General features: G+C 41.9%; 1 protein-coding gene across 4 annotated transcripts in view; it reads right to left on the minus strand.

Moving 5' to 3' along the window:
• Positions 1-1,434: 1,434 nt before the first annotated feature.
• The window catches only part of LOC119930739 (schwannomin-interacting protein 1), an 823,807-nt gene continuing 808,677 nt past the window's right edge, over positions 1,435-16,564 (minus strand). For all 4 annotated transcript variants that reach the window (XM_038749357.1, XM_038749365.1, XM_038749386.1 and 1 more), the window contains 4 exons: positions 14,511-14,708; positions 12,828-12,951; positions 10,712-10,805; positions 1,435-2,074 (listed from right to left, as the gene is read on the minus strand). In XM_038749357.1, coding sequence (XP_038605285.1) covers positions 2,023-2,074; positions 10,712-10,805; positions 12,828-12,951; positions 14,511-14,708 — 468 coding nt within the window. In that variant the 3' untranslated portion in view covers positions 1,435-2,022. The remainder of the gene's footprint in view (positions 2,075-10,711; positions 10,806-12,827; positions 12,952-14,510; positions 14,709-16,564) is intronic.

A 16,564-nucleotide genomic window follows, 5' to 3' on the forward strand; every position in this document is an offset into this window, starting at 1 on the left:
GTGCAAAGCACTGTTCTAAGTGCTAGGGAGGTTACAAAGTGATCAGGTTGTCCCACAGGGGGCTCACAGTCTTAATCCCCATTTTACAGATGAGGCACAGAGAAGTTAAGTGACTTGCCCAGAGTCACATAGCTAATTGGCAGAGCTGGGATTTGAACCCATGACCTCTGACTCCAAAGCCTATGATCTTACCAGTGAGCCATGCTGTTTCTCTGGAAGCACAGGTATTGAATCCACATTTTACAGTTGAGGAAACTAAGTGACTTTCCCAAGGTCTAGGACTGGAACACATGTCCTCTGACTCCTAGTCCATGCTCTTTCCACTAGGCCATTCTGGCCCTCTTCCAACCAACACAAACACTGAGATATTGAGATATGCTGTTCACACCAGGCCTAGGATTTTACATAGCTTTTGTCATAGGACTGAGAAAAAGAAGTCTTGATTTGATTCAAAATTCAAAATATGAAAAATCTTATTCTAAAAACTTATCTGCATTTGAGAAAAAATCTCTTTTAAGTATTTTTGTTTCCTTATTTTCTTAGCTCTATGCCAACTTTAGCATACATCAGATTCCGGAACGCATAACCCATCTCAACATGTTACAAAAGTTAGTTTTCCAATTTAAAAAAATGGGAAACATCTGAAACCAATCTTTGTGATGGAGATTTGCTTTTTTTGGGTTAAAGATGCTAAATGAAAAATCTTTTGGATTTTCCCTTAGAAATTAGAGGGATGTTTAATTTTTGCATAATAATATATAAATCATTTAATACAATATTACTCTATACTGACAACTGGATACGTGCCTTATTAACATATATTGAATAATTCATTGCTCACCAACTTTCCTTATGATGAATGTGCCTCATCTCATTTAGAAAAAAATTAATACAAATGCAAAAGATGATCATATTTTCTGAGAGTTTAAATTTAGTCATTAAGGCGGACCTTCCAGAATAAGACAGAGGTTGGATATAAACCAGAATTAATACCACAGACATTTCAATTTGTATTTATATATTCAACAGTTTACCTTGTGTTAGTGCCCAAATGGTTTTACAAATCAAAGTGAGTGTAAATCAAATAGTAGCTGTCAATACACCTGAATGAACCTAGGCGCCTTGGCATAAAAACTCACATAGTCAAATAGAAGCTACTTGTGAGAAATATATATATATATACATACATAGTATATATATCTTATGTGCATAGCTTTACATACACTTCTTACTCAAATGTACTTTAAAAGTTCTTGATGCTTACAGTACTAATAAAAAAGCTTTGTTTCAGGATCTTGATTCATCTATCCAAATAGTCAGGTGACTTACCGCAATGTGCTGACTAAAAATATGATGGAACTTTTATTTTAGATGAAAAGGAAAATTTCTTCAGTGTAACCTCAGTCTTCTATTATTGAACAAAGATAGATCATATGAAACAAACTTTTAATTTTTATTTTACATATTTATACATAAAACTTTCAAGGTAACTCTCTGAATCCAACTGAATGTTAATAGCACATCTAAAAATGAATGTCAGGTAGTCAACATTCACAAAATGTTGAAAACTGATTATAATATACTTATTACTGAAAGCTACAACTTCACTACGAGGCAGGCATGTATTTGTTTTTACTTTATAGCACCGTCAATTACAGTTTCTTTTTTAAAACTACAGTGACGAATAAAAGTAGTCAATGGTAAAATACTGTTCCAACTTAAAATCTCTAAACAAATAAAAATAAAGTTAAACTACCCGCTCTTATTTACCATGGTTTGAATGTTATAAGTACTGTACAATTTTGTAATATTTTGTTAAAATGCCTGATATTTAGTGGCACAAGTAAAAAAATTAAAATAAATTAAGAAGCAAAGGCCAATCACTGGACGTAAAGCTTTAGACATTACCAATGACTAACACTGATGTTTTTTTCCTTGTGCTCCACCTTTAGCATCAAGATTTTTACAACCACAGAAGCAAAATTAATTCTAGCTTGTTATCTTGTCTGATGGCTTCTTATTTTATTTTGCTGGCATTTTCTCTGCCATGTGCTTCTGCTGGCTCTCGGCATGCCTGAAAAATTAAGGGCAAAATCATTTTAGATGTAAGGAGGAAAAAAGAAATGCTATCTACTGACAGAATCTAAACCACTGTAGAATTAAGCTTGGCTTTACTCATGAAGAAAAATATTAAGTGAATCAAGTAATTACAGTCTATTCAAATTAATCTCTATTTCATGTCTCTTATAGCCTGCTGGGTTAATTTTATTCTTCCAGACACCACATTATGTAGAATATAACAAAAAGTTGGCATGGGGGGAAAAAAAAGGACATTTTGAAGAATGAAAAGAAGAAAGCCTCCAGAATCAAACCACAAAGGAATTGTACGAAGAGAAGCATAAATACAATTAAGGTATCCAACAGAGGCTTGGGACAAAAGACCACTTATCTTTTGACAAAGCTATTCTGTATCCAAGGATGGTGAACTTTGGGCTCTAAATATTTATGTACAATAATAATAATAACTGTGGTATTTGTTAAGCACTTACTACGTGCCAGGCATATTACTGAGTGCTGGGGTGGATGCAAGCAAACAGGGTTGAACACGCTCACTGTCCCAAGTGGGGCTCACAGTCTCAATCCCCATTTTACAGATGAAGTAACTGAGGCACAGAGAAATGAAGTGACTTGCCCAAGGCCACACAGCAGACAAGCCCTTTCCTCTCCATCCAAACCGTTACCCTGCTGGTTCAATCTCTCATCCTATCCCGACTGGATTACTGCATCAGCCGCCTCTCTGATCTTCCATCTTCCTGTCTCTCCCTACTTCAGTCTATACTTCACGCTGCTGTCCGGATCATCTCTGTGCAGAAACGCTCTGGGCATGTTACTCTCCTCCTCAAAAATCTCCAGTGGCTGCCAGTCAACCTACGCATCAAGCAAAAACTCCTCACTCTCGGCTTCAAGGCTCTCCATCACCTCGCCCCCTCCTACCTCACCTCCCTTCTCTCCTTCTCCAGCTCAGCCCACATCCACCACGCCTCTGCTGACGCTGACCTCCTCATTGTGCCTCGTTCTCGCCTGTCCCACTGTCAAATCAATCAACCAATCAATCAATCGTATTTATTGAGCGCTTACTGTGTGCAGAGCACTGTACTAAGCGCTTGGGAAGTACGACCCTGGCCCACGTCCTCCCCCTGGCCTAGAATGCCCTCCCTCCACACATCCGCCAAGCTAGCTCTCTTCTTCCCTTCAAAACCCTACTGAGAGCTCACCTCCTCCAAGAGGCCTTACTAGACTGAGCCCCCTTTTTTTCCTCTCCTCCTCCCCATCCCCTCTCCCTACCTCCTTCCCCTCATTCATTCATTCATTCAATTGTATTTATTGAGCGCTTACTGTGTGCAGAGCACTGTACTAAGCACTTGGGAAGTACAAGTTGGCAACATATAGAGATGGTCCCAACCCAACAGCGGGCTCACAGTTTAGAAGGGGGAGACAGACAACAAAACAAAACATACTAACAAAATAAAATAGAATATGTACAAATAAAATAAATAAATAGAGTAATAAACACATACAAACATATATACATATATACAGGTTCTGTGGGGAGGGGAAGGAGGTAACGCGGGGAGGATGGGGAGAGGAAGCAGGGGGCTCAGTCTGGGAAGGCCTTCCCCTCCCCACAGCACCTGTATATATGTTTGTACAGATTTATTACTCTATTTATTTTACTTGTACATATTTACTATTCTATTTTGTTAATGATATGCATCTAGCTTTAATTCTATTTGTTCTGACGACTTGACACCAGTCCACATGTTTTGTTTTGTTGTCTGTCTCCCCCTTCTAGACTGTGAGCCCATTGTTGGGTAGGGACCATCTCTATATGTTGCCAACCTGTACTTCCCAAACGCTTAGTACAGTGCTCTGCACACAGTAAGCGCTCAATAAATACGATTGAATGAATAAAGTGGCAATGCCGGGATTAGAATCTATAATAATAATAATAATGATGGTATTTGTAAAGCGTTTACTATTTGCCAAGCACTCTTCTAAGCGCTGGGATAGATACAAGATAATCAGGCTGTCCCACGTGGTGCTCACAGTCTTAATCCCCATTTTCCAGATGAGGGAACTGAGGCACGAGGAAGTAAAGTGACTAGCCCAAAGTCCCAAAACTGACAAATGGTGCAGCCGGGATTAAAACCCATGGCCTCTGACTCCCAAGCCCGGGCTCTTTCCACTGAGCCCCGCTGCTTCTCGTAGACAGGCATCGGTAGCATAATCCATTCAATCGCATGTACTGAGCACTTACTGCGCTTGGAGCCTGGTACTAAGTGCTCGGGAATAATAATAATAATAATAATAATGGCATTTTTAAGTGCTTACTATGTGCAAAGCACTGTTCTAAATGCTGGGAGGGATATCGGGTGATCAGGGTGTCCCACGTGGGGCTCACAGTCTTGCTCCCCATTTCCAGATGAGGGAACTGAGGCTCAGAGAAGTGAAGTGACTTGCCCAAGGTCAAGCAGCAGACATGAGGTGGAGCCAGGATTAGAACCCATGCCCTCTGACTCCCAAGCTATGGCCTTCTGATTCCCAGGCCCCTGCTCTATCTATTGGCAGAAAAACCCCTTTGCAGGTACACCGATAATCTCGCATATTGAAAAGATGACCACATGCTGTAATATTGCTGCCCTTAATTCATATGAGGTTATGAATACACAGTGACAGGTAGAAAGATTGAAAAATCATCACAAGGTGTGTATTGGGCAAAGAGGTTTGAAGACCTGAACATGCCGTCCTGACAAGTTACCATTTAACTACTACCTTTTGTTTTCCACCTGGGTCCTGGAAGAAGGCATTGGTGTGACCTGTGAAAGGGACAACTGAAGACTTCCTGGGGAGGGCTGGACTGACTTTGGCCTCGCTGGCCCTGGTTGGGGGGGCAATCACTCTGGGTCCTGAATCCCTGGGGCCTAGTGGGCTAATTTGAGCCACCCCAATCTATCACCCTCCACGGTGAGAAGGGCAGAAGCGGGAGCAGTGTCCTTGGCCCCTCCCCACCAGTCATGACTCCCCTCCAGTCATCGTGCTTCATCAGTCACCCATGCTGGGTCCCTACGTTTCATCCTGGTCCTCTGGTCCCACCCTGCCTTGTTCCACTGAGGTGGGAAGGACATAAGCAGCAGCTGCTTGGGGCCGTCACAAAATGTAGCCCGTTGGTAAAGCCATGCTGGCTGCTATACTTGTGGCGGTGACCCCAACTGTGAATGGACTCTGGGCGGGGAGGAGCCCAAAACTGTGCTCCTTAAGCCACAATAGCGCTCTACTCCTGTTTTTAGACTGTTAGCTCTAGACTGTAAGCTCGTTGTGGGCTGAGAATGTGTCTGCTTATTGTTATATTGTATTCTCCCAAGTGGTTAGTACAGTGCTCTGCACATAGTAAGCACTCAATGAATATGACTGACTGACTTACTATTTCCTATATTTGCCATCTTTTATGCTGCTTTACTGTTTTTACTCTTTCATTATTCCTTGTGCGTGTCACCAATCCCTTCTCCACCTGCATTCTTAAAATTGTGAGCCCTTTGAAGGAGGGCCAGGGACTGTGCCTAATTCTCACCTGCAGTTTTTTTCCCAGCACTTAGTACAGGGACAGGGATCATGGCATAGTGGATAGAGCATGGGTCTGGGAATCAGGTCATGGATTCTAATCCCGGCTCCGCCACTGTGTGCTTTGTGACCTTAGGCAAGTCACTTAGCTTCTCTGGGACTCAGTTACATCAGTGTAAAATGGGGATGAAGACTGTGAGCCCCACGTGGGACTACTGATTATCTTGTATCTACCCCAGTGCTTAGAACAGTGCTTGGAACATAGTAAGCGCTTAACAAATACAATAATTATTAAATAGCATTAATACCACTACTATAAATCCAAAGGAGTCTCTTATTTCCTGACTCCTTCCCTAAAGATCCCCAAGACAAGGAGCCTCTCACAGTCAAGTAGGAGAGCTCTTTCTCCATCTACCTCCCTCTTGGCTTTTTTACTGGGGTTTCTAGGGAAGAATCTCTGAGCCAGCCTGGCCCTGAAAATCCTACCCTTCCACCCTCCTCCACCTCTCCACTCCCTCAGTGTCACCTGAAAAAAAAAAACAAAAAACCAAAACCCTGCTTAGAGCATCTGACTCCCTTAATCCAGCTCTGATCTCATCTCAACTCCCACTCCCTTCTTCATCACCCTGATCTGCTTCTTCTGCTCTTCCCCCAGCTCCCAGCCATATAGCACTTATGTATATATCTGTAATTTTATTTGTACTGATGTCCATCTCCCCACCTCTAGACTGTGAGCTCATCGTTGGCAGGGATTGTCACTCTTTATGGTTGTACTGTGCTTTCCCAAGGGCTTAGTACAGTGCTCTGCACACAGTAAGCACTCAATAAATACAACTGAATGAATGAACCTGCTGATCTTTAGCTTACGGTTTTAGTGACAGTGCAGTCTCATTTTGATTGGATTTAGCAGTCAGCACTCTTCCAGATTTTCTGGACAGTGCTCCAATTCATTAGTGCAAGTCCTGTAAATTTAGGGAGAAGGGATTCTCCAAAGGTGTCTCTCTACCAGGTTGGCAGTGCTGCTCAGGAAGGTTGGGCATCAGAGTGGAATCTTTTAAAATAAACAAGGGGTGGGAGGAAGGGATATAACAATGCCAGTTTAAGGTTTTAGGAAGAGAGCCTAACACATAAATCACAAGTGGCTTACATTTGGATGCCAAAAGTGCCTTTTCATTTTTCAAACAAGGAGGCTCCTGACACTCCTATTTTCTAGTAATAATGTTAGTGGAAGATGTCTTATAAATATTATACAAAACCCATTACTAGTAACCAAGAGAAGCACACTGTTGCTGACAATTCTGAGCAACCGAAAACATTTTAACTTCCACTGACTATGACTGTGAACAATTCTTTCATATTTCGCCATTAATTCTTTTATGAGTATAATAATAATAATAATAATAATAATAATGATGGCATTTGTTAAGCACTTATTATGTGCAAAGCACTGTTCTAAGCACTGGGGAGGATACAAGGTGATCAGGCTGCCCCATGTGGGGCTTACAATCTTAATCCTCATTTTACAGACAAGGTAATGAAGGCACAGAGAAGCTAAGTGACTTGCCCAAGGTCACACAGCTGACAATTGGCGGAGCCGGGATTTAAATCCATGACCTCTGACTCCCAAGCCCATTGAGCCACGCTGCTTCTCCCTCTTGAGATATGGTTCCCCTACATTCCACAGAAACTGCCCTCTCAAAGGTCACCAATGACCTCCTGCTTGCCAAATCCAACGGCTCATACTCTATCCTAATCCTCCTTGACCTCTCAGCTGCCTTCGACACTGTGGACCACCCCCTTCTCCTCAACACGCTATCCAACCTTGGCTTCACAGACTCCGTCCTCTCCTGGTTCTCCTCTTATCTCTCTGGTCGTTCATTCTCAGTCTCTTTTGCAGGCTCCTCCTCCCCCTCCCATCCCCTTATTGTAGGGGTTCCTCAAGGTTCAGTTCTTGGTCCCCTTCTGTTCTCTATCTACACTCACTCCTTGGTGACCTCATTCACTCCCACGGCTTCAACTATCATCTCTACGCTGATGACACCCAAATTTACATCTCTGCCCCTGCTCTCTCCCCCTCCCTCCAGGCTTGCATCTCCTCCTGCCTTCAGGACATCTCCATCTGGATGTCTGCCCACCATCTAAAACCCAACATGTCCAAGACTGAACTTCTTGTCTTCCCTCCCAAACCCCGCCCTCTCCCTGACTTTCCTGTCATTGTTGACGGCACTACCATCCTTCCCGTCTCACAAGCCCGCAAACTTGGTGTCATCCTCGACTCCGCTCTTTCGTTCACCCCTCACAACCAATCCGTCACCAAAACCTGCCGGTCTCAACTCTGCAACATTGCCAAGATCCGCCCCTTCCTCTCCATCCAAACCGCTACCCTGCTCGTTCAAGCTCTCATCCTATCCCGTCTGGACTACTGTATCAGCCTCCTCTCCGATCTCCCATCCTCCTGCCTCTCCCCACTTCAATCCATACTTCACGCCGCTGCCCAGATTGTCTCTGTCCAGAAACGCTCTGGGCATGTTACTCCCCTCCTCAAAAATCTCCAGTGGCTACCAATCAACCTACGCATCAGGCAGAAACTCCTCACCCTCAGCTTCAAGGCTCTCCATCACCTCGCCCCTTGCTACCTCACCTCCCTTCTCTCCTTCTACAGCCCAGCCCGCACCCTCTGCTCCTCTGCTGCTAATCTCCTCACCGTGCCTCGTTCTCGCCTGTCCCCCCATCGACCCCCGGCCCACATCATCCCCCTGGCCTGGAATGCCCTCCCTCCGCACATCCGCCAAGCTCGCTCTCTTCCTCCCTTCAAGGCCCTACTGAGAGCTCACCTCCTCCGGGAGGCCTTCCCAGACTGAGCCCCCTCCTTCCTCTCCCCCACCCCCACCTCCATCCCCCCCGTCTTACCTCCTTCCCTTCCCCACAGCACCTGTATATATGTATATATGTTTGTATGTATTTATTACTCTATTTATTTATTTTACTTGTACATATCTATTCTATTTATTTTATTTTGTTAATATGTTTTGTTTTGTTGTCTGTCTCCCCCTTCTAGACTGTGAGCCCACTGTTGGGTAGGGACCATCTCTATATGTTGCCAACTTGTACTTCCCAAGTGCTTAGAACAGTGCTCTGCACACAGTAAGTGCTCAATAAATATGATTGATTGATTGATTGATTGGTTCTAATCCCAGGTCTGCCACTTGTTTGCTGTGTGACCTTAGGCAAGTCAGAACTTCTCTGTGCCTCAGTTACCTCATCTGTAAAATGGGGATTAGGACTGTGGGCCCTATGTGGGACAGCCTGATTACCTTACATCTATCTACCCCAGTGCTTAGAACAGTGCTTGGCACATAGTAAGCACTTAATACCATAATTATCATTATTATTATTCAGTGTTAATTTCCATTCGTAAAGTAAAAACATTAGACTTCCCCCCCAATTTTTGTTTTGTTATCAGAATAAATCGAAGGAAGGAAATAGGATGTAAAATCAGCACACTTCTGTTTTTTGAAGATAAAAATATTTTAAAATGCATAAAATAAGATGTTTTCCTAAAGCAATAAAAAACTATAAAAGCTTAGTATTTTGCATTATACTTCTTTCGTTATTATTTACAATGGTTTCTATAGCACACCAATAAGTGCTTCACCTATTTGGAGCTAGGCAGTCATATACAGGTGCCATAAAAATTGTTTATTATTTCTAATGGTCCTGGGAGTATTCTGGCTGTTGCCATGCATCTGGCAAAATCATAATTGCCCTTTCCCCAGAGAATGCCAACTTTGAGCAAATGATATACTGATATTTTGGTTTAGGCAATTGACAATAATTTTATTCTTGCCTAGCAACGGCATAGCAGTCTCAGAGGAAAGGCAAAATAAACAATAATCCTACCAGGCATCTCACATACTTACTGCAGACAGATTATTTGTGGTAGCAAGCTACAGCTCTGTAGAGTGAGCCCCAGGGCCCCATACTAATAATCCTAATAATATTTATAATTATAATATTTGAAAAGCACTTACTATGTGCCAAGCACTATGTTAAGCTCTATGGTAGATGCAAGATAACAGGTATTGAACCCCCATTTTACATATGACGAAACTTAGGTACTGAGAAATTAAGTGATTTGCCCAAGATCACAAAGCAGGCAAGTGGAAAACCCACGATTAGAATTCAGGTCCTCCATCTCCCAGCCCTGTCTCTTTCCACTAATAATAATAATAATGATGATGATGGCATTTATTAAGCACTTACTATGTGCAAAGCACTGTCCTAAGCGCTGGGGAGGTTACAAGGTGATCAGGTTGTCCCACGGGGGGCTCACAGTCTTCATCCCCATTTTACAGATGAGGTACCTGAGGCACAAAGAAGTTAAGTGACTTGCCCAGAGTCACACAGCTGACAATTGGCAGAGCCGGGATTTGAACCCATGACCTCTGACTCCAAAGCCCATGATCTTTCCACTGCACCACGCTGCTTCTCATTAGGCCATATTGCTCCATAGACATCCAGCAGTGATTATGTGGCTCCAATTGCTGAATTGCCCTAAGACACTGGTGCTTTGTCACTCATGGCCTGCAACTCACCAATTATCTGAAATTCTGCATTGGCTGGTTAGAAGTATCTTGGCCTAGTGGATAGAGCGTGGGCATGGGAGTCAGAAAGAGCTGGAGTCTAATCCTTACTCCGCCACTTGCCTGCTGCGTGACCTTGGGCTAGTCACTTAACTTTCATGTGCTTCAGTTCCCTCATCTGTAAAATGAGGATCGAGACTGGGAGACCCATTTGGGACAGGGACTGTGTGCAACCTGATTATCTTATATCTACCCCAGCCCTTAGTACAGTTCCTGGAATTTAGTAAGTACTTAACAAATACCACAGTTATTATTATTATTATTATTGTTATTAAGAAAGCAGTGGATTCAATTGAGCTTTTGGAAAACCTACCTCTTTAGCAATAGTCAAAGAATCAGGATGGACATGAGGTATCCAAATCCTAGAGGATAACCTTTCTTCCTCCTCTACTACCTGCCTGAAGTTAATTTCTACCTAGATATCTGCAAATCATCAAGTCAATACTCACCTAGTCAAGTCTTCTATGTCAACCAGCATGGCATCTTGTTCTGTGTGCAATTCATCTCTAATGAGAAGAAGTTGTACCAACTCTTCATTTAAGCCTGATGCCAAAGAAAAAGTAGGAACATTTTAAAATATAAAATTAAATCCCAGCCAACATGTCAGCTGCCTTACTTCAGTCCTATGCTGAGAAGAACAGAAGCATGGCACATTTAAGAAATGGGAAGGAGCTTCTAGGTTTTTCTGTGAACAAAAAATTGTAAGATGACTGAATTTAAAATCAAGATTTCAAGTAAGGGTCTTTTTGTGCTTACTATAATTAGGTACCATTTATAGTTGTTACCATACTCTGGCACAGTGTGGGCTCTGATTTACCAAGTATATGCAACACTGTGATAATAACAGTGATGGTATTTTTACTATCTGCTAAGCACTGTATTAAGCACGGAGAGGATACAAGATAATCAGATTGGACAAATTCCCTGTCCCACATGGGGCTCACAGTCTAAGTGGGAGGGAGAACAGACATTAAATCCCATTTGACAGATGAGGAAATTGAGGCACAGAGAAGTTAAGTGACTTGCCCAAAGTAACACAGCATGCAAGTGGCAGGGTCAGGATTAGAATTTGGGTATTCTGACTCCTAGGCCTGTGCTCTTTTCACTAGGCCATGCTGCTTCCCTTATAAAGAATGAATCCCATTTCTCTTGACTGAAAAACTCTGATTATACTTGACTTTCCACTAGAAAGAAGTTAAAATGGTTTTTACTTTTGAGGGCAAAAATAAATCGCTAAATGTAAGAGAAAAATGGAATTTCATTTTGAAGCTAAGCTTCTTCAGCATTTCATTTTTTCCCACCTTCTTGTGGAAAAATTGTTGTCATGCTGAGAATTTAGGGGTTATATTGATCTTGAAACGATTCATTGACGTTAATATGGATGACATGAATGCAAGGCTTGATGCTTAGGAATCCAAAATTGTACTAAAAACGTACTGGAAAAAGAGGCTTAATCTCAAATCTATTGCTAAATCATTCTGTTACAAAACTAAAAATCTGTGGTAACTCAAATTGTGAATGTTTTAGAAACATAGCTTAGTTGAGAACTCTGGAAAATCAATTACCGAGAAAAAAAATAATTCAATTAAGATATCTGTTAAAGTTGGATGGTACTAAATTGTCCAGATTATTTGAAATTAAGAATACAAAGTCAAAATATGCAAGCACTTTATTCATCCTTTACTTTCAGCAACATGTGATTATCTTATGGAATTGACTTTATCGAGATCAATCTAGAGCATTTCTTTAGTTTAAATAAAAGTAGTGCAGATTGATTTTTCTTTAAAATATCCCCTGCCCAACCCACCCATGCTAATCATCTTTCATTCATTTAAAAATCTGTTTTGAGTGCTTGTGTGCAAAGCACTCTTTTAGGTCTTTGGAACAAAATACTAAAGTGACACAGCCCTTGTTCTCATAAGGTTTTCAATCTAATTGGGGTTCACCTACATGTCAGACTCAATGTGAGCTAAAAGTCTTGAGTTCCTCAACAGTGATGAGTTAGCAACTATGTGGTTTGGCAGGAATAAAACAATTATCTCAAGAGTAAAATATTGAAATACTTTAATCTTTTACATTTCTGAAAGAGCATGAAACTTACTCAAGGGTTTTTTTCTTCTTAGATGAATACACAATCAAGGAATGACTTCCTTTAGAAAAATCAATCATCATCAGCATAACGAACCTCAAAAAAAGGAAGTTGTCTTTTTCTGTGTTTTCCCCAAACAAGTACATATTACTTTAGCTCAGATAATTTCTCAGGTTCCTTCTTGCTAACATGTCACTGGAAACAGCTTTGTATTAAGCTGCCCGGCAATCAGCAGTGAGCCACGTGCATGTAGATGTTTAATAAAAACTATTTCAGGATAATGAGGTCCCTTATACCGCTGCAAATTGTTTTTTGTAAAGAAATAATGAAGCCTTGTTCTCTGTCTCTATTATCATACATCAAGAAAGCCAGGAGAACATTCTGCTGAATGTAAATTCGCAGATGGTTACGTTTCACGTACAATTACCTAACTGAAGGCATTGTATTAGAGAATCAAGGAAACGGCTTATACTTACTCTCTATTTGGGAGTGGAGATCATTGACTATCACTTGTAACTGCCCAATAGTCATGTCTCTCAAGTCAGTAGGTTTTAGGCTTCTTTTCATCAGGCATTCGCTTATATGAGGCATGTGTGGCAGCTAGAGATTCAATGGGAGAGAAAATAAGTCTTTAACCAGAGCATGTGGGTGGCAAAAATATGGTGCTCAATTGTCAAGGGCAGGGGCACCTAAATCAATCAATCAATGCTATGCATTGGGTGCTTCCTGGGTACAGAGCACTGTACTAAACACTTTGAAGAGTACGATACAACAAAGTTGGTAGATATGCTCCCTGGTCAAGAGAACCTTTCAGTCTAGAGGGGAAGGAAGACACAAGGATAAATTACAGATATGGACATAAGTGCTGTGGGTCTGAGGGTTGATATAAACAGAAGGAAACAGCAAAGAGTGCCAACAAAAACAATGATGTGCATAATTCTGATTTATGACCAAACCAAACTATTTTCCCGTCTAATCTAGACTGATCATTTGAAAACCCAATCTGATTAATCTAGAAAAAGGTCATTAGGTGGTACCTCCCCATCCATATTTGATAAAGGGGTTTTAAGGTCCTCATTCAAACCCAGTCTACACAAGGCAAGCCTTTTCCCTACAATGTAATGAATACTAATGGTACTTATTAAGTGCATCAAGCACTGTGCTAAATGCTGAGGTTAGATATGAAATTCTGAAAAAATATTCAGCTGTCACAGTCCCCAACTCCACATGAAAAATTACTATCTAAGACAAAGGGAAAGCAGGCGTCTGAGGTCCAAAGAGGTTAAGTGACTTGCTCAAGGTCGCTCAGCAAATCTGCATCTGAGCTAGGATTAAACATTCCCTGGATTTTCTTTTGTGGAACAGTTTCATCTTCATGAAACCAGGGAGGGAGTTAAAACAAATGCAGAGTGGGAACTTGAACAGCCATGACAGGCACAAGGCTCTGGCCTGGAAAACTCTACTCTATATATTCACCACAATGCACTGAAGTGAAATGATCTATTTGAAAAAACTTCTTATGGGAGAGAATTGGTTCACAGACTAATTTATGCTTCAAACATTTGTCTGCTGTTAAATGGAGATGGCCTGAGAGAGCCAATGGAGCTGTCCTGATTTCCTCTCTGTCCATCTGGTAGCCAGAGCTCGGTCGATCAATCAATCGATCCATCAATGGTTTTTTTAGAGTGCTTACTATGTGCACACCTCTGCGCTAAAGCGTTTGGGAGAGTACAGCAGAATTTGTGGACCTGTTCCCCGCCCATAATGAGTTTACCGTCTAGAGGAGATTTAATCTTACCAATGAGGTTGAAAAGGACTCATAAAAATAATTCTGAAAAGATGGTATACTTTTTTAAAGGCTAAATTAAGAAAACTTTATGAAGTGAGAGGTGACAATCTAACAATTATAACTTGGATGACGAGTATTAATTGCTATGACATCTTCTGTATATGATATTTTCCTTTCTTAAAATCTTGAATCAATGTTTTTCAAGAAGTAAGACTTAGCAGTAAAGAAAATGATCACAGCAAAATAAAAACCAAGATAGTCATAAACAAATTGAAGGTTACCTTTCTGGTTGGAGGTAACAGTCAAGGGCAAATAGTTGATGGCTTTTTTTTTTAAACAGATATTTGATTCACCAATTTTTGCCACTTACAAGATCAGCTACTGGAGATTTTTTCCTGTTCTGTTTTTCCACTTCTACTTGCATTTTGGCCATTGGTTTTGCCATTGCTAGGGCCATTTTGGCTTCAGCTTGCAGTTTCTTTTGCCTAGTGAGAAAATCCATATCATCTAGCGATTCAGATTCCTCTTCAGTAGTATCTCTATCAGAGTAGGAAGAGCTCTGCTTGCTCTGTAGAATGAAAAACATTGTGTGCTTTTAGCTTTTCCCATTTTTTAGGAAATCAGTAAATTCAGTATCATTTAAGGAGTAAATTGTCTTATTAATTCTACTATATAATGCTGTACCATGAATTGTCTTAAATGTAGTCATTCATGATTCGACCTAAATTCATCAATAGTATTTACTGAATGCCTATTTACAGAGGACTGCACTATGGGCTTGGGAGAATACAACAGAGTCAGACAGTCAGTCAGGAGATCACTCAGTCAACTGTATTTACTGAGGGCTTACCGTGTGCAGAGCACTGTACTAAGCACTTGGGAGACAGCAATACAATATAATAAACACATTCCCTGCCCACAGTTTACAGTCTAGAGGGGGAGATAGAAATTATAAATAAATTACAGGTATGTTCAGAAGTGCTGTGGGGCTGGAAGGGGGATGAATAAAGGGAGCAAGTCTGAGTGACGCAGAACTGAGTGGGAGAAGAAGAATGGAGGGCTTAGTCTGAGAAAGTCTCTTGGAGGAGATGTGCCTTCAGTAAGGCTTTGAAGTGGGTGAGAGTAACTGTCTGTTGGATATGAGAAGAAAGGGTGTTCCAGGCCAGAGGCAGGAAGTGAGCAAGAGGTTGGCAGTGAGATAGGCGAGACTGAGGTACAGTGAGAACGTTAGACATGATCCCTGACCTCAAGTAGCTTACGATTGAGTTGGGAGACAGAAAACAAAATAAATTACAGGTACGAGGAAGCAATGGAGAACGAAAGGAAGAGGGAGGGGTGCGTAAGTGCTTTGGGAGTGAGAATGTGTTTCCCCAAATGCTAGGGTGTCTGTGGCAGGTGTTGGGGAAGAGGGGAGTTGGGGATGGGGCATAAGGGCTACAGGATAGGCCTCCTGAAGAAGATGTGATTTCCCAAGGACTTTGAAGATGGAGATAAGAGTTATCTAACCTTCTCACTCTACCTCGATCTCTGCTGGGTGTGAAGGGGTAAGAAATTCCAGGTAGGAGGGAGGGCACGGGCTAGAGGGCAGCGGCAGGTGAAATGAGAATCATTTAATCAATCAACATTTATTGAAGGCTTACTTTGTGCAGAGCACTGTATTAAACACTTGGTTGAGTATGATATAGCAGAGCTGGTAGTTACTGTCAAAGAAAACCTCACGGACTTCGTGTTGTGTTTAAGTGGGTAAGTCAGAGACAAGTTTATTTCTACTAGCGCTAGTAGGAAGTGGTGGTGGGCAAGCAGAGTTTCTTCTACTAGTCAAAGCCAACCTAGCCTCATGCAATACAGAGTTCCTTTAGATGCAGTTGGTACAGCATTGTGCTTAGCATGTGATCGGTGGGCACAATACATGATCTATACTTTAAGACATGCTGCAGTACATTTCTACTCGGGATAACTGCTTGGCCTTTCATGGTTCTACTCATTATCGAGGCCATGTGGACAAATACCACTCTCTCAGGTTGATAAGCCTGAAATCCTCTGAAAGCCTCTGAAATCCCTCTCTCTGATCATAATCTTCTCACCTGCCTCCTCACTCACACTCCTTTCCCCTGTAAATCCGTATTACTCCCTCACAGAGATCTCCGCTCTCTGGACCCCACCCATCTTTCAGAACACCTCACACCCCACCTCGCCGCCCTCTCCTCTCTACCCAGTCTTGATGATCATATTACTGCTCTCAACTCTACCCTTTCTACTCAGCCAGACTCACTCGCTCCCCTTTCCCTTCGCCACTCTCGTACCACTAACCCACAGCCCTGGATCACTGCCACTGTCCGCCTCCTTCGCTCTTATGCTCGAGCTGCCGAACGCTGCTGGCGAAAGTCTAAACACCATGTCAACCTCGTTCACTACCAGTTTATC

The sequence above is a fragment of the Tachyglossus aculeatus genome, chromosome 1 (genome assembly GCF_015852505.1).
Source record: "Tachyglossus aculeatus isolate mTacAcu1 chromosome 1, mTacAcu1.pri, whole genome shotgun sequence".
NCBI classification, from domain to species: domain Eukaryota; kingdom Metazoa; phylum Chordata; class Mammalia; order Monotremata; family Tachyglossidae; genus Tachyglossus; species Tachyglossus aculeatus.